This window comes from Callorhinus ursinus, unplaced genomic scaffold (genome assembly GCF_003265705.2).
Source record: "Callorhinus ursinus isolate GAN/ISIS: 27379988/994484 unplaced genomic scaffold, GSC_fseal_2.0 scaffold8, whole genome shotgun sequence".
Taxonomy (NCBI): domain Eukaryota; kingdom Metazoa; phylum Chordata; class Mammalia; order Carnivora; family Otariidae; genus Callorhinus; species Callorhinus ursinus.
The window spans coordinates 25,571,920-25,592,686 of NW_027397070.1; the positions used below are offsets into that span (position 1 = coordinate 25,571,920).

General features: G+C 34.7%; 1 protein-coding gene across 3 annotated transcripts in view; it reads right to left on the reverse strand.

Annotated features, from left to right (window-relative positions):
• MAP4K5 (mitogen-activated protein kinase kinase kinase kinase 5) overlaps nucleotides 1-20,767 on the reverse strand; it is a 108,931-nt gene that overhangs the window by 70,198 nt on the left and 17,966 nt on the right. For 2 of the 3 annotated variants that reach the window (XM_073895182.1, XM_073895181.1), the window contains exon 3: nucleotides 14,612-14,669. The exons of the other annotated variant lie outside the window; for it this stretch is intronic. In XM_073895182.1, the coding sequence (XP_073751283.1) occupies nucleotides 14,612-14,669 (58 nt within the window). The remainder of the gene's footprint in view (nucleotides 1-14,611; nucleotides 14,670-20,767) is intronic. 3 annotated transcript variants of the gene reach the window in all.

The following is a 20,767-nucleotide window of genomic DNA, read 5'->3' on the forward strand; positions in this document are numbered from 1 at the left end:
GATCGAGCCCTGCATCAGGCTCCTTGCTCTGCGGGAGACTGCTTCTCCCCCTCCTTTCTGCTCGTGTGCTCTATCTCTCTCTCAAATAAATAAAATATTAAAAAATATATTAAAAAAATTTCCACAGGTGATTTTCATATACCCTCCTTCCTTCAATAGAACCACTAGCATAATTCCTAACCTGCCTGAAGTTATGCAGTTATTAAGTGGCAGACGGTATTTAGAACCCCAGCAATCTGTCTCCAGAGCCCCAAATCTATCCTCTCTCTCAAACCCCTAAAATGCTGTTCCTTTCATGTGACAATGTTTTGGAGAGGGCTATAACCTTGACTAATACCAGCAAAATATTCTTTAGTATATACTGAACTTCCAGAGAGTTTAGCATATTTTAATATTTCCACAAAAAGTGAAACAAGATTTTCCAATTGTTATTTCATCAAATATCAATGGGTTCATGCTTTTCCTACCTACTACAAGTATTTCTAGTACAAGTATTGTTCGTATTTCCTACTTTAATCCTTTTTAAACAAATATTCACAGAAAGCTATCAGAAACATGTCTAGTTCTATATGAGTATCAATAATGGAAATTACTTTTTCAAAAGAAATAAAACCTGTTTTATTTCTTATTATTGTATCACATTAATATTTTTATCCTACAACAGTCAGCCAATGTAGAAAAATATAAAGAACAAAATAAAAGTCACCCACAAATCCACTATCAAGAGACACTCACCATTCACATTTCTTCCAGTCCTGTAAGTATTTAAGGTTTCTCCCACCATAGACACAAACTGGATTCCTACTCTACAGGTTCACGACCCATTCTGTAAACATTTTCTGTGTTGTTAAGAATCATTTAAAAGGTATCCAAATTGGAAAGGAAGAATAAAATATTTGTTTGCAGATGATACGATCTTATTCGTAGAAAACTCTAAAGATACCACAAGAAAACTTTTAGAATAAACAAATTCAGCAAAGTTTTAAGAAACAAAATCAACACAAAATTCAGTTGTGTTTCTATACACTAATAATGAACAATAAGAAAAGGAAATTAAGAAAACAATTCCATTTACAATTGCATCAAAAAGAATAATAGACAGGAATGAACCTAACAAAGGTGGTCAAAGTACACTGAAAACTACAAAACACTGCTCAAAGAAATTAAAGATGACATAAATAGAAAGATATCCCATGTTCAGGATAAGATGATTTACTATTGTTAGATGTCAATAAAACACCCAAAGCAATCCACAGATTCAACATAATCTGCATCAAAATCCTAATAGCATCTTCTTAGGAGAAATAGAAAAAAATCATCCTAAAATTCATTTGGAACCTCAAGGAGCCTCAAATAATTTTGAAAAAGAACAGATACGGAAGATTCACACTTCCAGATTTCAAACACATTACAAAGTCACAGTAATAAAAACAGCATGCTACTTCTGTAAAAACACACGGATCAATAGTTCAGAGTAGAGAGCCCAAAAATAAACCCACACAATTATGATCAAATGATCTTTGACAAGGGTGCCAAGACCACTAAACAAGGAAAAGACGGTCGTTTCAACAAATAGTGTTGGGATAACTGAGTATCTTCATATAAAAGAATGGAGATGACCCTTATCTTACACTATATATACACACAAAAATTAACTCAAAATGAATTAAAGATCTAAACGTAAGATTCAAAATTATGAATCTCTTAAAGAAAAACTTCCTAACATTGGATTTAGCAATGATTTCTTAGATATAGCACCAAAAGCACAAGCCAACGAAGGCAAAAATAGGTAAATGGGACTATGTCAAACTTAAATTTTTTTCATCAAAGGACACAATCAACAGAGTGAAACAACAACCTGTGGAATGGGAGAAAATATGTGCAAACCATGTATCTGATAAGTGGTCAATATCCAAAAAATATAAAGAATTCCTACAACTCAACAACAAAAAATAACCAATTAAAACATGGGCAAAAGACTTGAATAGGTATAGCTCCAAAGAGGATATGCAAATGGTCAACAAGCACACAAAAAGATGCTCCACATCACTAACCATCCAAGAAATGCAAATAAAAACCACAAGGTATCACCTCACACCCAATAGGAAAGCTATTATAAAAAAACAAAAACAAAAAACAAAAAACAGAGTAACAAGTGTTAGTAGAAACATGGAGAAGTTGAAACCCTTCTGCACTATTGGTGGTAGTGTAGAATTGTACAATCATTATGGAAAACATTATGGCAGTTCCTCAAAAAATTAAAAATTTACTACCATATGATCTAATAATCCTATATCTAGGTATATATCCAAAAAATCTGAAAGCAGGTATCAGGGATATTTGCATGCCCATGTTCATAGGAGCATTATTCATGATAGCTGAGAGATGGAAGCAACCCAAATGTCCATCAACAGATGGGTAAATGGATAAACCAAATGTAGCTTAGACATACAGTGGAATACTACACAGCCATTAAAAAAGGAAGGAAATCCTGTAAAATGCTACAACATGGATGAACCTTGAGGATATTGGGCTGAGTGAAATAAACCACTCACAAAAGAACAAGTTATAGGAGGTATCTAAAGCAATCAAGTTTATAAATATAAAAAGTAGATGGTTACCAAGGGCTGAGGGAAGGGGAGCAAGGAATTGTTGTTTAATAGATGTGGACTTTCAATTCTACAAGATGAAAAAGTTCCAGAGATCTGTTTCACAAAAAGGTGAATATATTTAACATCACTAAACTATAAGCTTAAAAATGGTTAAGATGGTAAAGCTTAATAATAGGTACTTTTTACCATAATAAAAATAATTTAAAATTATGTGAATATAGTCTAATTTATTTAACCATTTCACTATGGTTGGATATTCAAGTTTTAAAATTTACTGTTTTCAAATATATGTTTTGTAAATAAAAAGTAAGTAATCTAAAAATTGTGTTATCATTTACAGTAAAATCACAATGCAAACAGTAGCTCTTTTAATTAATATTTGTAACACTTAGCAATGGAAAAAGCTTTTTTTTTTTTTAACCAGGCATGGAAAAAGCTTTTTGTACTAATAAGTACTAAATATATATTTCTGAAGTTTATGAAATGAAATCAGTCTTAAAGACAGATATCAAAGGGAAAACTGATTTTACTGTACAGGTAATACATTAACAGTATCATTTCCAGAAAACGAATTAATTGAATGCTAAATATTCTGTCAGATGATTTTCAAATGTCTTGTGGATTTGATTGTTTTTGTTGATAATAAGGAAATAGGAGTTTTTTCCACTGAGCAAAATGAGGATAGAATGTAAATAGAACAGTCATTTCTAACAAAACATTTTCCTTGGGATGCCTATCTTAGATTCTGAAAACTCATCTACAAATTCCTATCCATTTTAAATTCACTAATTTAGAATCAGACATTGAAGCTCACTTTTTAAATTACATGGAAACAAAAAGTACCTTCATTTCAATATCATCTTGTGTTCAAAAAGCAAACTGGGATCTAACTGAAACTGAGTACCCTTGCATAACAAAGTGATTTTTACCTACAAAATGACAGAAAATGTCTATTTAGCCTTTATAAGCTTTCTGTATCTATTATTTAAAGGCAATTAAAAAAAAAAAACACTGGTGGGCACTTGTGACCCCAATTTAACTTTTCCACCAATTCTGACTTGAACTTTCCAAATAGTGAAGACAGGATACTTATTTTAGTTAAGTAATATTAACTTAATACTTTATTTCACAGATTTTGAAAAATCGAAATTCTTAGATTTTAAAATAGAAGTTAAATATTAAAAAAGCAAGAAAATACCACTTACCCAGAATAGCTGACATCTGTCCTATTTGGCCAAAGCTCCTACTTTGGGATTTCTTTCAAGAACATTAACAAGGCAAACTAATGGTTGTTTAAATCTTTATATACATTTTGACTTTTTAAAAATTTACTTTCTCTGCTTATACTTCCAGCAAACAAGATGAAGTATTATAAAACAAAACTGAGGGGCGCCTGGGTGGCTCAGTCGGTTAAGCATCTGCCTTTGGCTCATGTCAATGATCTCCAGGTCCTGGGATTGAGCCCCCATATATCCGTCCTGCGTCCTGCTTCCTGCTCAGTGGGGAGTCTCTTCTCCCTCTCCCTCTGCCCCCCCCCACTGGTGCTCGCTCACATGCTCTCTCAAATAAATAAAACAAAATAAAATGAAATAACTGAGAAAAGTTTTAAACATCCAAAGATACATTTTCCTATTCATTTTGAAAACTGTCTAAACCAATGAAGTACATTTAACTTGTTATTTTATTTAAAAATGCTGAATTATTTCATGAACGTTTCCAATTCAGCATTTTAAAAAACAAACTAACAAAAGTATATCACGTTAATCACCATGGATAATGATTTTATTAAATCACATCCTTATAAGCAAAGCTCAGTTTTGTTTTGTTTTTAATTGAGGTATAACTGACATACAACGTTTTATTAGTTTCAGATGTATGACACAATGATTTGATATTTGTATATTGTAAAATGATCACCACAGTAAGTCTAGTTAATGTTTGTCAGTAATCACAAAATTTTTTTCTTGTGATGAGAACTTTTAAGATTTATTTTCTTAGCAACTTTCATATATGCAATACAGTATTGTTAACTACAGTCACCATGCTGTACAGTACATCTCCATGACTTATTTTATACCTGGAATTTTGTACCTTTTGACTCCCTTCACCCATTTCACCTATCCCCACCCAATTGCCTCTGGCAACCACCAATTTGTTCTTTGTATCTATGAGTTTAGTTTTTGTTTTTATTTAGAGTCCACATATAAGTGAAATCATATGGCATTTGCTTTCTCTGACTTATTTCACTTAGCATAATGTCCTCTAAATTCATCCACATTGTCACAAACGGCGGGACTGCATTTTTTTTTTTTACATATACACACATCTTTATCCATTCATCCATGGACAGACACTCCATATATATCTTGGCTACTGTAAAAAATTGCTGTAATTAGCACGGGGTACATATATCTTTTTGAGTTAGTGTTTTCATTTTCTTCAGATGAATACCCAGAGTGGAACTGCTGTATCATAGCATAGTTTCTATTTTTAACTTTCTGAGGAACCTCCACACTGTCTTCCATAGTGGCTGCACCAATGTAGTGGCTGCACCAATTTAATTTCCACCAACAGTACACGAGGGTTCCAATTTCCCCACGTCCTCACCAACACTTACTTCGTCTTTTTGTTAAGAGCCATTCTAACAGGTGTGAGGTGATATCTTATTGTAGTTTTGATCTGCATTTCCCTGATGATGAGTGATGCTCAGCATCTTTTCATGTGTTTATTTGGCCATTTGGATATCTGCTTTGGAAAAACGTCTACTCAGAGCCTTTGCCCATTTTTTAATCAGACTGGGGTTCTTTTCGCTACTGAGTTGTTCACAGTTTTTAACAAACTATCATGTGCATAACTTTAAAATACTACCCTTTAGTTTCACCAGAAAAGAGGGGTAATAATGGGAGAAGAAAATGAAGGGAGGGGAGAGTAGGATTCTGATGATCAGCTTTCCCAGGAATCTTGCTTCTGTTCTGGCTGTCGGCTGCCACTAGCTACAGACTTGTTGAGCAAAATGAGCATCTGTAAAATGAGTTAGAGGGAAGGCTGCAATTCAGACACAGACAGGAAAACATGGTGACATGCATCATCATAATATCTGCCTGCTTTTTAGGGCAGTCCTTATGTCTGACCAAAGAGATGGAAAATGAAACTAAAATTCACAATGGTATCATCAGTATCATTTATTTTCAATACTAATCACTAGTAAGCCAAACTTTATTCGAATGTCACCATTTGTAAGATGTAGGTATGCATATTTAATAAGTATCTACTATGAAAATAAGATACAGAAACGATTTAATCATTCTTAAAAATAATCATTTGCCTGTGTATATGAACGGTAACAAAAATATAGAGACACAGGAAGGAATGATGACATTTTCTTTTTCTTTTATTTTTGTGGCTAATTAAAAAAACCAATTCTCTACGTTAATTTATTTTTAACTCTAAGATTCACTTAGAATTTTTATGAGTATTAGAGTTGCAAAAGCAATCTGTTTCAGTGAAATTTTCAATATATTATTAAATATATTATAAATATAATAATCTTTAAGATTAAATTGTGAGATAAATCTGTAATAAAATTCAAGACCGAACAATTAGTATGAACTTCAATAATCTATTTTTACCTGGAGTGAAAAGTATTATTAAGTTTACAGTTGGGATATTTACTCAAAAAAAAAAAAAGTCTTGTTTATGTTTTACCAGACATAGGGCTTTTCCTAAGTCATACTGGCAAATAATTATCTTTTCATATCTAAATATAATTCTAAACCAGCTCATCTGTTAAATCAATACAAGGAAGCACTTTTGTATTATACTGGCTTTAGCACAAATTTTTTTAAAAGCTACTAGGTAGAGTTAAAAATTCATTTCTGAAATACAGCTGTCTCCAGAATTATTTGAAGCATCTGAACTGAATGTTGGGAAAATTCATTAGCATACCATCATATTTTTTACCTAATTTTCACATTCCAAAAATGTGAAAAACACTATCTACTTTGGTGAAAATGCTAAAATAAATGAATGAATGAATAAATAATAAACAAATAAATAAACATCTATGGTCAACAGAAAAATATTTTTTAAAAACAGAGGCAAAATACATGGGGTGCCTGGGTGGCTCAGCTGGTTAAGTGACTGCCTTCAGCTCAGGTCATGATCCTGGAGTTCCGGGATCGAGCCCCACATCTGGCTCCTTGCTCAATGGGGAGCCTGCTTCTGCCTCTGACCCTCCCCCCTCTGATGTGCTCTCTCTCAAATAAAATCTAAAAAAAATAAATAAAAAGAGGGAAAATACAAAAGAAAAAAATCCTCGAATAAGATGTAATGAAACCATCCAAATGAATAAAAATACTGTCACAACCAGAAGATCAATTCCTCAAATTCTAAAGCATAGATGATGAAAATAAATGAAAGTATTTACTAAGATGAAAAGTATATATATTTAAAGTATAAGAAAAACTTACGGTTGTTATTTGCTAAATTTACTAAAATTACAATTACTATTAACCATGAACTGAAATCTGAATATATAATAAATATTATGGTCCTATCTTCTGAACATCACAAGCTCATAGGAGATAAGCAGTATTGGTGCCACAAATAATCAGGAAGAAGCAGCAAGACCTGCAGAGGAAAAAATGCCAAGACAGCCTTACAGTTTCCCCCAACACTACACACAGAGAAGATGTCTACACATTTTTGAGGGTGGAATAATGTGTGATACAAATAGTTCTATATTTAGTCAACTGGTCATTCTTATTCAAAGGCAAAAGAAAGACATTTATAATATTCATTTGTACAAAAACTATTTACTGAGTGCCTACTGTACCGTATTACACTGTTTCAGATGCTGAAATATAGCAGCCGAGAGAGACCACTATATATTTATTTATATTTATTATACAAATACATATACATATATAAACATATACATTTTATTTCAGAGAACTAAAATAACAAGAGCTTGAGTAGCCACTTCAAATTAGGTAGTCAGAAATGGCTCTCTCTGAGGACATGACTTTTAAACTGAGATGTAAATGACCCAGAAGCCTTCTGTTCAAAAGATCATGAAAAATAGTACTTCAGGTAGAATGAAGGGCTAGTTTAATCTTGGACTGTTTAAATAAAAAGAAAATAAAAGCAGATTAGAGAAGGGAAAAAGTTACATGATGAGTTCAGAGAAGGAGACAGCAAATCATGTAGGGTTTTATAAGCAACGTTAAAAGGGTGAGTATTATTCTAAGTGGATTCGAAAGCTTCAGAGAGCACTGTGATCTGATTTGTGTTTTTAAAAGATCAGTCTGGTGGCTTGGTGCAACCGGCTGGAAGAAGATGGGCGGTGTGGGACAGGACGGCGAGACCAGAGGGTAGAGAAGGCAACGCAGAGAAGTAGACAGATGCAGAATACATTTTACAGGCAGAGGTGAAGAAACCTGCTAACAGCCTGACTCTGGAGTACAAAAAAAAGAGAGAAATCCCAAGGACAACACCGAGATTTCCGGCTTGGCTAACTGCTTGTCAAAATGGGGAAGACTGAAGGAAGAGCAGGTTTGGGGTGAACAATCAATTTGTGGGTTCAAACTATACTACTGCTAATACATAAGAGGAAAATGTATATGATTATTTGATTCATTCTATTAATAGCTGATACAAAATAAGTCAGTCAGAATGGCAGGGACATGGCATGAAAAGACCAATACTGAGCACCGAATCCACTTAAATATAAAACTAAGTCCAAATAATTGGTATATTATAATTCTTAAAAGATATGCAGACTAACACACACTCAATGCCCCAGTATAATAAAAAAATTCTCAGGCAAAAACCTCCAAATAAACTAACCAACGTCTGAAAATTGGGAGATGAAGAGGTAGGAGGGTATAAACATGTAAAATTCAACATCTTTAAGCCTAGAAGTCATTGACTTTCAGTGCTTAAGTTAATAAATCAAAAACACCCATATAAGGATGTTAATCAAAGTCTCATTGTAAGCCATCCTATCCTCTGTTAAAACTAGACTGTGTACCTTTCAAAATATCAGCGGTAAAACAGCGATAATTTTTTAAATTTTTAAAAGCTTCAAAAAACATTAGAAAATAAAACCACAACAACGGATCAAACATCTCACTAAATAATACAGTAATAGACTCATCTATTAAAAGGAGAAAAGATTCAGATTGGGTTATAAAATAAAACTCACATACACCTAAAAACCACTGACCCAGAAAGGATTAAAGTAAAATGACAGACCCAAGTATAGCAGCTGTATCCATTTGTTAATATGCCACACAAATATAATCAAAAAGGAGAGTTGGCAAGATCAGTGTTTGATGAAGTTAAACTAAAGGCAAAAGGGCATGAAAAGCTATCTAATGAAATGCTATCGATGAAAAACTATCTGCCAGAGAAAGTAAGTCCAATAAATCAATGACTCATATCAACAGTAACCAACTAGAAAGTGTAAGGGGGGAAAATGACATTCGTAACAGCAAGAAATATCATAAATATGAATTATTTGGCAAGTTATAATACTTGGCTGAAGACCTGAATTTCTACTCTCAAAATGCTCTATCTTCTAAATTAATCTCACAAGCTTTTTTCTCTTTGACAAAAATGATTTTAAAGTTCTCCTGAAAAATAAAAGCAGTGAAGATTATAAAATGCATCGAAAAGTTAGAATCATCAAAAACAGGATAGTACTGAAGAAGGAATAGGAGGGAAAAACAATCACTGGAACAGAAAACAAAACCCAGAGATACATGGAAATTTAGTTTACAACAATCGAGGCATTTTAACCCTGAGAATAAAAGACAAGAGTCTGTGTAAACAGCTCTGGGAAACTATCTAGCCACTTGAAAAAGAATAAACCTAGAGCTCTCCTTCGCCCCTTAGAACAAATTGTTCCTGATGGAGCGAATATATAAATACTGGAAGAAAAGAAGGGAAAAAAACTAGAAAAAATTAGTTAAATACTTTTAGAATTGTCTAGTAGAAAAGGCCTACTGAGGAAAAGGAGAATAGTGAAAGGAACACTGAAAATTTATCTAAGAAGAAAGAAATCACTTTCACACAGAAAAGGATGACAAGCAGAGTACGAAGAGAGAAAAACTGGGGAAAACTTGAAAAACACGAAGAGCCACTATTCTCAAAGTGCAAATGGCATCTAAAAATCGATAATAAAAGACAATTTGGTAGAATTGGGCAAAATATAAGTATAGGCAAATAACATTATAAAAATGATTAAATACTAAAATCACATTATCAAGCATTTATTGAACTTCTATATTATTCTTTTTGGGGGGAGAATTTAAACATTAGTCAATCTTACATATTAAGGAACTCTGACATAAGGTCAACAAAGCACAAAAAAATTCCAACCTTTCAATCTTAATGGTCCCCACAATTAATCTTTATGTATTAAATAATAACGTCATAGGATGATATATGTTTCTCTTTTATGACTTAATGAGAAGTCAGTACAGTAAGATTTTTAAAAATACATTCAACTCAAATAAGTGAAACTATGCTAAAGCAAGCCCAGTGCACTCACTGAGGGCAGAGAAGGGATAAATAACTTTCTTCCCTCTGAGAATGCAGCCCATTCATTATTTGGACTCTAACTATCCCTTGAACATAACTTGAATATCTGCTCACGACTCCTCCAGAAGAGGCAAATGCTTGCATAGTTGTGTTATATTCTCTTCTATTTGTGTTAGTGACATCATTGGGGATCACTCTATACTTACTAAATAGAACTTAAGAGTATTTTTTTTGTAATCCATATTTTTTTTTTATTCAAGCATAATTGGCAAACAGTGTAATATTAGTTTCAGGTGTACAACATGATTCAGCAATTCTATACATTTCTCAGTGCTCATCACAATAAGTGTACTCTTAATCCCCTTCATTTCTTTTTTTTTGTTTTTTTTGTTATGTTATATTAATCACCATACATTACATCATTAGTTGTTGTTTTTTTTAAAGATTTTTTAATTTATTTGACAGAGAGAGAGACAGCGAGAGCAGGAACACAAGCAGGGGGAGTGGGAGAGGGAGAAGCAGGCTTCCCACGGAGCAGGGAGCCCGATGCAGGGCTCGATCCCAGGATCCTGGGATCATGACCTGAGCCGAAGGCAGCTGCTTAACGACTGAGCCACCCAGGCACCCCTACATCATTAGTTTCTGATGTAGTGTTCCATGATTCATTGTTTGCGTATAACACCCAGTGCTCCATTCAGTACATGCCCTCTTTAATACCTATCACCAGGCTAACCCATCCCCCTCCCCCCTCCTCTCTAGAACCCTCAGTTTGTTTCTCAGAGTCCATAGTCTCTCATGGTTCATCTCCCCCTCTGAATTCCCCCCCCACTTCATTTTTCCCTTCCTACTATCTTCTTTTTTTAACATATAATGTATGATTTGTTTCAGAGGTACAGGTCTGTGATTCAACAGTCTTGCACAGTTCACAGTGCTCACCATAGCACATATCCTCCCCAATGTCTATCACCCAGCCACCCCATCCCTCCCACCCCCCACCACTCCAGCAACCCTCAGTTTGTTTCCTGAGATTAAGAATTCCTCATATCAGTGAGATCATATGATACATGTCTTTCTCTGACTGACTTATTTCGCTCAGCATAATACCCTCCATTTCCATCCACGTCATTGCAAATGGCAAGATTTCATTCCTTTTGATGGCTGCATAATATTCCATTATATATAAATACCACATCTTCTTTACCAATTCATCTGTCAATGGACATCTTGGCTCTTTCCACAGTTTGGCTATTGTGGACATTGCTGCTGTAAACATCGGGGTGCACGTACCCCTTCAGATCCCTACATTTGTATCTTTGGGGTAAAAACCCAGTAGTGGAATTGCTGGGTCGTATGGTAGCTATTTTCAACTTTTTGAAGACCCTCCATACTGTTTTCCAGAGTGGCTGCACCAGCCTGCATTCCCACCAACAGTGTAGAAGGGGAGAACTCTAAGAGTATTATAACAATTTCTAATACCCAGAGACAAAAAGGATACCGTGTCTTATATGGAAGCTTATTTTTAAAGTGTTGCAGCATAAGCTACCCTCAGTAATCTCTCTTTAATGAATCATATACATAATGATGAAAATATTGTATCTGAAATGCAGAAACATTTTTAATGCTCAAATTAAGAAATTGTTTGGCATAATTACAGTCACACAATTATTCTACATGTCTAAGTTTATGAAGCAGCAATGAACAATCACCAAATATTCACCTACCTGGTCAAAAATTACCACTCCTTTTTCCAACAACATTATTTTGCAGAAACAGACAAATTTATCCTAAAATTTATATAAAATCTCAAGGGGCTGTGGATAGCCAAAACTAATCTTGAAAAAGAAGATCAAAATTAGATGATTCACACTTCCTGATTTCAAAACTTACTACAAAGCTATGGTACTCAAAGTAGTGTGATACTGGCATACAGACAGACATAAGGACCAGCAGAATAGAATAGAGAATCCAGAAGTAAGCCCTTACATATATGGTCAAAGATTTTTTGACCTTCAACCAAAAAGATTTCTGACAAGGCTGCTAAGATTATTCAATGGGGAAAGGACCATCTTTTCAACAAATGGTGCTGGGAAAATGGATATCCACTAGCAAAAAAACAAAGTCGGACCCTCACCCAACACCATATACAAAAATTAACTCAAGATGATCACAGACTTTGTAAGACGTAAAACTGTAAAACTCTTACAATAAAGCAAAGCTCGTTGACACTAGATTTGTCAATGATTTCTTGAGTATGGTACTAAAGGCACAGGCAACAAAAGAAAAAATAGGCAAGCTGGACCTCATGAAAATTTTAAAATTTTATGCACCAAAAGACAATACCAATACAGTAAAAAGCCCATGGAATGGGAGAAAATATTTGCAAATCATATATCTGATATGGGATTAATATCCAGATTATAACAAAGAGCTCCAAAAACTCAACAACAAAGAAACAAACAACCCAATTAAAAAATGAGCAAAGGGGGGCGCCTGGGTGGCTCAGTTGGTTAAGGGACTGCCTTGGGCTCAGGTCATGATCCCGTCCCGGGATCGAGCCCCGCATCGGGCTCCCTGCTAGGCAGGAAGCCTGCTTCTCCCTCTCCCACTCCCCCTGCTTGTGTTCCCTCTCTCGCTGTCTCTCTCTGTCAATTAAATAAATAAAATCTTTAAAAAAAAAAATGAGCAAAGGACTTAAACAGACAATTCTCCAAAAATGATAGACAAATAAGCACATGAAAAGATGCTCAACATCACTAATCACTACAGAAATGCAAACAAAAGCTACAATGAGATACCCCCTCACATCCATTAGGATGGCTGCGATAACAAAACAAAACAAAACAGAAAAATAATACGTGTTGATGAGGATGTGGAGAAATTGGAACGCTTGAACACTATTGGTAGGAATGCAAAATTGTACAGCCACTGCAGAAAACAGTATGGTGGTTCCTAAAAAATTAAAAATAGAATTACTATATGATCCAGCAATTCTACTTCTGGGTATATAAAAGAATAAAAGTAGGTCTGGAAGAAATATTTGTATGTTCATCCTCATATAGCAGTATTATTCACGATAGCTAAAATGTGGAAGCAACCCAAGTGCCCATCAACATATGAATGGATAAATAAAATGTGATCTATTCATTCAAGGGAATGTTATTTGGTCTTGAAAAGGAACGAAATTCAGACATATGTGACAACTGGATGAGACTTGAAGACATTATGCTAAGTGAAATAAGCCAGCCAGTCACAAAAAGACAAATACTATATGATTCCACTTAAATCAAGTACCCAGAGTAGTGAAAATCACAGAGACAAAAAGTAAAATGGTGGTTGCCAAGGGCTAGGAGGAAGACCAGAATGGGAAGTTACTATATAATGGGTATAGAGTTTAAGTTTTACAAGATGAAGAGTCCGGGGAAGATGGATGGTGGTGATGGTAGCACAACATTATCAATGTATTTTATTCAACTGAACTATGCACTTAAAAATGGTTTCAGGGGCACCTGGGTGGCTCAGTCGTTAAGCGTCTGCCTTCGGCTCAGGTCATGATCCCAGAGTCCTGGGATCGAGCCCCACATCAGGCTCCCTGCTCGGCAGGAAGCCTGCTTCTCCCTCTCCCACTCCCCCTGCTTGTGTTCCCTCTCTTGCTGTGTTTCTCTCTGTCAAATAAATAAATAAAATCTTAAAAAAAAATGGTTTTGTTGGTAAATTTTCTGTTATATATATTTTACCACAATAAAAAACTGGAGAGAAAAAGCTACTACTACTCTCATTAGAAAACTCTTAGGTTATTGAAATAACAAAATAGTTTCAGGTTTTACACAGTTGTTTTTTTTTTCAAAGCAAATTTCTCAGTATTTTTTTTAAGTTATCTCTACACCCAACATGGGGCTCAAACTTATACCCCAAGATCAAGACTTGCATGCTCTACTGACTGAGCCAGCCACGCACCCCTGTTTTAAAACAAACACCTTTCTGTTACAAAGAAGTGTTTAGGAAAAAAAAAAAGGCCCTAGGCTAAGACCAGAATTATTAAACCTAACAGCCAGGTTACATCTGACATATAAAATACCATTATCCCAAATATTACCAAATATCTCACCCCATCAATGAATACTTTCCTAATTAAATTCTCATAAAAGAAGTTCAAATATTTCACTATAACCTTAAAAGAAAATTACTTTAACACCGTCAATGTGCCTTCCAATTTTTGAATGTGCACATTTCAAATTTTATTTCGCAACAAAACTATCACACCAAACTCATCTTTAACTAACAACCTCCAGTGGAATTTAATTATAACCATATTGGATATCTTACTGCCCTGACAACAAAGATTTCTTTTTGGAAGAAGGGAAATAAGGAAAAAATATGGAAAATGCTTAAGTTCTATATTTATGAACTACACAAGAGAAGTATTAAAAAATTATCTTGAGAGTTTTAATACATACCAGGCTCCAATTTGATAATTTTTACTGCAGCCAACTCTCCTGTATGAATATTTCTAGCCTAAAATGAAAATAAAAATGTTTTTAAGTTTGTTAGTTATATAAAAATTATTTGGCACTAAGTTAATTAGCTGCTTATCAACCATGCTTTTAACAGAACTTTATTTCCAATAAAATGAATATATTCATTTTCTCATTAAAGAAAAATATAGAAAAGACACACACACACACACACAGTTACCTTTCATTCCACCACTCAAAACTAGCTATTATTTACAATTTTTGTTATACTTCCGCTAAGTCTTTTCTTTATACTAGAGTTAATATTCTTATTAAAAAATACTCATGGTTTTTATGTATTTTATAAATATAATAGTATATCATTAAGGGAAAATTTAGAAAAACAAGTCATCTGTATCTTACTACCCAGAGGAAAAAAGTTAAATAGAGCATGTGTTTCTTTTTTTCCATGTGTAGATGTGTCAGTGCTTACATGTGTATGTGTGGTAGAAGATAATGACATCATACATAGTCTTCTACAATGTTATTTATAATGCTGCATAATTTTCTATTGATGGGAGACTGTATTTCACTAATCTGGTATTGTTGAACATGGAGGGTTTTAATATTATTCTGCAGTTATAAATACAGGGATAAATATATCTTAGCTTTATATCTATCCACAGCCTTATTTCCTTCAGATAAATTCCTAAAAAAGAAACTATTCACTACTTACCAAAAAATCAGACTGATTTTTAAAAGAGATTTATTTATTTGAGAGAGTGTGCACGAGCACCACACACATCCAAGTAGGGGGAGGGGTAGAGGGAGAGACTCCTCAAGCAGACTCCCAGCTGAGCAGGGAGCCCACGAAGGGGCTGGATCCCATGACCCATGAGTACACGACCTGAGCAGAAACCAAGAATTGGACACTTAACCGACTGCACCACCCAGGAGCCCCTGGAGAGACTTATTATAATTAGTGCTGCAATGATTATAACTGCAAATATTTTGGCACATACCAGAGTTTATCAGTAAGGCAACTTACAAGTCTATTTGTTAGGTCAAAAGTATGTGAATTTTAAATGAAGATATTGCCATAGTGCCCTTTAACAAAACTGTGTGAATTTATATTCTCACCAACCTTGAATGTGAAATCTATATTCGCTAAGTTCTCTTGTAGGTCCAAATTTTAATTGTTTTTAAAATTATGAATTTCCATGTTATACATAATTTTAAATGGCTACATAATAGTCCACAAAATCATTCTCCCTTATTGTTAGACATTAAGAATGCTACACATAGTCTTTTTTCCTTTTTCAAAAATGTTTTATTGTTATGTTAATCACCATACATTACATCATTAGTTTTTGATGTAGTGTTCCATGATTCATTGTTTGGCTACACATAGTCTTTTTTTTTTTTTTTTTTAAGATTTTATTTATTTATTTAATTGACAGAGAGACAGAGAGAGAGAGAGACAGCGAGAGAGGGAACACAAGCAGGGGGAGGGTCAGAGGGAGAAGCAGGCTTCCCGCGGAGCAGGGAGCCCGATGCGGGGCTCGATCCCAGGACCCTGAGATCATGACCTGAGCTGAAGGCAGTCGCTTAACCAACTGAGCCACCAAGGCACGCCTGGCTACACATAGTCTTTTCATTATTTAAGATTATTTCTTTCAAATGGATTCTAAGGTTTGAAATTAACTAGGTCTAAGGGTATGAATATGAGCATTTAAGGCCATCAACACATACTACCAAAACAGTCTAAAAGCATTGTACTATTATGTTGTCATTGCTAATATAAATGCTCATTTTCACTACATCCAGTGGCATCATATGTAGAAATGCAATTTAATACTTTACGATGTCTTTCATTTACTCTTCAAAGTTTACACTTTCATAATTGGCATAAAAAATAAGGAGCGTATGATAAAACAGGAGAGTAAAATTATACCAATTTGCTGGATTAAATAGGTAATGTTACAAGAGGGAAAAAGGGAAAATAGAAGAATGACCAAGAATGTAGGGAAGACAGCCTTCAAAGGAATACTTTTAGAAATGACATAAAGAAGGTAAGAAAAAGAATAGAATGCGGGAGAGGGATACAGAAGGAAAATCACAAACAGGAAGAAGAAAAAAAAAAGGGATTTTCTACAGAAGTCTCAAATATGTTGTGATAAGAAGTTCACATTTTCCTCACCTATCATGGTAAATTAGCATAAGGAGGGGCCTGGGGAAGAGAACAGACATTTTAACTCTCCTCCCCAATATAATTATCCCTCACCCAAACACAAACACATTTAGAGACATGGAACAGGTCAGCCAAAAGCCTCACACCAGAACTACCCTCTCCTCTTTCTTGCCCTTGGACAAAAGAATTATCTGTTGGCCTTAGGTCTTGCCCCAGTTCCTAAGATCTTTCAGCATTTCAGTCCTCCCGTGGGCTATGGAAAATTATGTGCACACAGATTTAGGCTGTCCACTGCTCAACATTTCACATGCCAGTGAGATTCTGGTACAGAAAACATGGCCAAAAGTTATAAAATAAGCAGTAATAATTGACCTCTTGGGAGTCTTGTTCAGTGGGTTATAAAATGTGTACTGGAAGACAAATTCCATGATAATGATGCAAATTATATTTGTAGTTGCTTTACAGTTTGGAGGAACTCTCATACTCGTTACTTAATTCTATTTATTTAAACACAAAGACTTAGCTGGTCAAGTTAGGGGACATGCCCAGGGCTGTTCTGCTGGCCAGGGGCAAGAGATGGAGTTAGAACCCAGTAACTGTATTCTGATCTCAAGGTTTCACTGCTCCTTTCAATAGATGAGAATTCTGTTTTCCTTTTTTAAATGCAACAGGTACCAGACAAAAGTATTAATTTCATAATATTTAATAGACTTCAGGGGTGACTTTTATTGAAAATAGGGTAATGTGCTAATCATATTTTACATTAAACTATTTCCTATGATGATTTTCAATATAAGAAATTGTGAATTCTTTCATATTTAAGGTCTTAATTTGAGAGTTGAATTTGATCCAAGGAAAAATATTATTAAATAATCTGGAAAAAGAGACAAATAACAGTAGCCTTCCAAAATGTTTAAAATCCAACTTACAGGATTCAGAAAAACATCAACTGACAAGACTTTAATTCTTTTTTTAAGGCTTCTGCATTATAATCTAGCAAACACAATCCACTTTCATCCCTTCATATCAATACATTTCCTGGTTTTTCCCTCTTTCTGCATTTCTCTAAGTGATAATTTTTAAATTTTTCCCTGGAGTCCTACAGAAAACAGAAAAAAAAATCTATGGACATATAGTGGAAGTTTACATATGGGAAGCAAGATTTAAGTATAAGAGACATAGATGGCCCAAGAAAGTAACATGTATGTACACTCACAAACAGTGACAGTTGAACCATTCAAGGCTCTAAAATTCAGATAAAGAGTGCAATGTTTAACTCATGTGACAGTGACAGATGCTGACACATCTCCAGCAACAAAATATCTTCAGGGTATTCATTATTCCAGTTTTCCAAGCAAAACAGGCATTAGAGCAATACACCCGGCCAGTCACTAGAAACCAAAAGAAAATATGAGCCCACACTTCCCAAATACAGATTATCAAACAAGTGCCAAGAGCATGAAAAGATCTAATATGCTTCTCTGACAATATGAAACAATTAATTCTGATTTTAATCAGATTAACCAGAAGCAAATGACTTGGTCTCTAGTTTGAAAACATTGTCCTCATTCTGGTACATTCTCCTTCCCCTGCCCTTCTCCCCGCCATATTAGCCTAGTTAATTCAGATCTCTCCTTTAGAATATAATTCAGATATCACCTCCTCCAGGAAGTCTTGCCTGACATCCCAAGGCTGAATGAAGTGTATTCTCTTCTTAGCTCTGGGCAGGATTCTATGAAAAGCTATGCCGCAGGTAGATGCTCTATAAATTTGTTGAATGGACAATTACGACTGGAGTAAGGTAATTATCCTTTTTTTTTTTTTAAAGATTTTATTTATTTATTTGACAGAGAGAGACACAGCGAGAGAGGGAACACAAGCACGGGGAGTGGGAGAGGGAGAAGCAGGCTTCCCGTGGAGCAGGGAGCCAGATGCGGGGCTCAATCCCAGGACCCTGGGATCATGACCTGAGCCGAAGGCAGATGCTTAACGACTGAGCCACCCAGGTGCCCCGGTAATTATCCTCTTTACTTAAAAAATAAGAATATTAAAATCCTCCACATCTAGGAAGCGCTATGAAACTAATAATATACTGCCTTAAATGGTCTTCTTTTATTTACGTTAACTCATTTTCAATTTTTTAAAAAAGATTTACTTATTTGAGAGAGAGAGGGCGTAAGCCAGTGGGGGGAGGGGCAGAGGGAGAGAATCTTCGACTTCCCCCTGAGCGCAGAACCTGACTCGGGGTTCAATCTCATGACCCATGAGATCATGACTTGAGCTGAAACCAAGAGTCGGATACTTTAACCAACTGAGCCACCCAGGCACCCCTCATTTTCAATTTTTATTACTATGTATTAAGTAAAGTATTTTAGAGAAAAATTTTATTTGTAAAAAATTACTACAAAATAGTATTTTGTTTTAAAAAATTCAGATATTATAAAATAAGATGACAGTCCCCCCCAACTCTCCCCATTTCATCCCCCGAGGTAATCTGTTAATATTTTAGAGTATATCCTTCCAGATTTTTAATTAGGTTCTTTTTTTTAATTAATTATTTTAGAGACAGAGAGAAAGAGATCAAGTGGGGAGGAGGAGCAGAGGAAGAGGGAATGAGAATCCCAAGCAGATCTCACAACCCTGAGATCATGACCTGACCCAAAACCAAGAGTCAGTGGCTCAACCGACTGAGCCACCCATATGCCCCAATTTGGTTGATTCTTAAGAACACATATGCTGACAGTTTGACAGTTTCTTACAAAGCTAAACAGAGTGTTACCATATGATCTAGCAATCCCCACTTATCATTTACCCAGTTAAGTTAAAAACTTATGTCCACACAAAAACCTGTAGAAGAATGTTTATAGCAGGCTTTATTCATAATCACCAAAACTGGAAATAATCAAGATGTCTTTCAATAGGTAATGATAAACTGTGGTACATCCACACAGTGGAATATTATTTAGTGATTTAAAAAAAGGAGCCATCAAGTCATGAAAAGATATGAACCTTAAATGTATACTGCTAAGTGAAAGAAGTCAGTCTAATACCATATGATTCTAACTATGTGACATTCTGGAAACGGTAAAGCTATAGAGAGTAAAAAGGACAATGGTTGCCAGGGGTTTGGGTGGAGAGTGATGAATACATAAAGCATAGGGGGTTTTTAGGGTGGTGAAACTATTCTGTGTGAAACTGTAATGATGGATACACATCATTATGTATCTGTCAAAACCCCTAAAACTGTACAATACAACAAGTGAATCTTAAAGTATGGGGACTATAATAATATATCAATACTGGTTCAATAATTGTAATAAATGTACCTGATGCAAGATGTTAATAAAAGGGGAAACCATGGGTACGTGGGTGGCTGGGGGGGTAGATGAATGTAACTCTACATACTATTTGCTTAATTATTCTGTAATCTAAAAATGTACTAAAAATTAAGTCTATTGATTATTTTTAAAAGAATACATATAAAACTATTTTAAGTATAGGATACTTTCAGACACATTTAGGAGTCCAATTTTCATGATTACAATCAACACAAATATGTTGTTTCAATTTAATAGAACCAAAATAAAGACACAAAGACCAAGGACACCTTGCTGTGTTTTTGTTTGTTTGTTTGTTTGAAGAGACTCTGAGGGGCTCAGAAAGAAACAGCTCATTGAACAACAATTACAGAACCACATAAAGATGGTATTTTAATATTCAGCTGTACCAGGCAGAAGCCAAAGTATATGTAGTAACAGAAGTAAAAAGTAAAGAAAAATAATAAAAGCTAAAACTCCCACTGATAGAACACTTAAAGGTCAGTCTCCATTTTGAAGACATATTTCTGTTCTCTCCAAATGAAGAACCGATGGGCAAATTTTTATACTCTGTAATTTTCCAGCTGGATTTTTAAAAACAGAAAACAGTACCAGGCTCTTTTATAATAAAAGGCAAAGAGGTTTTCAGAA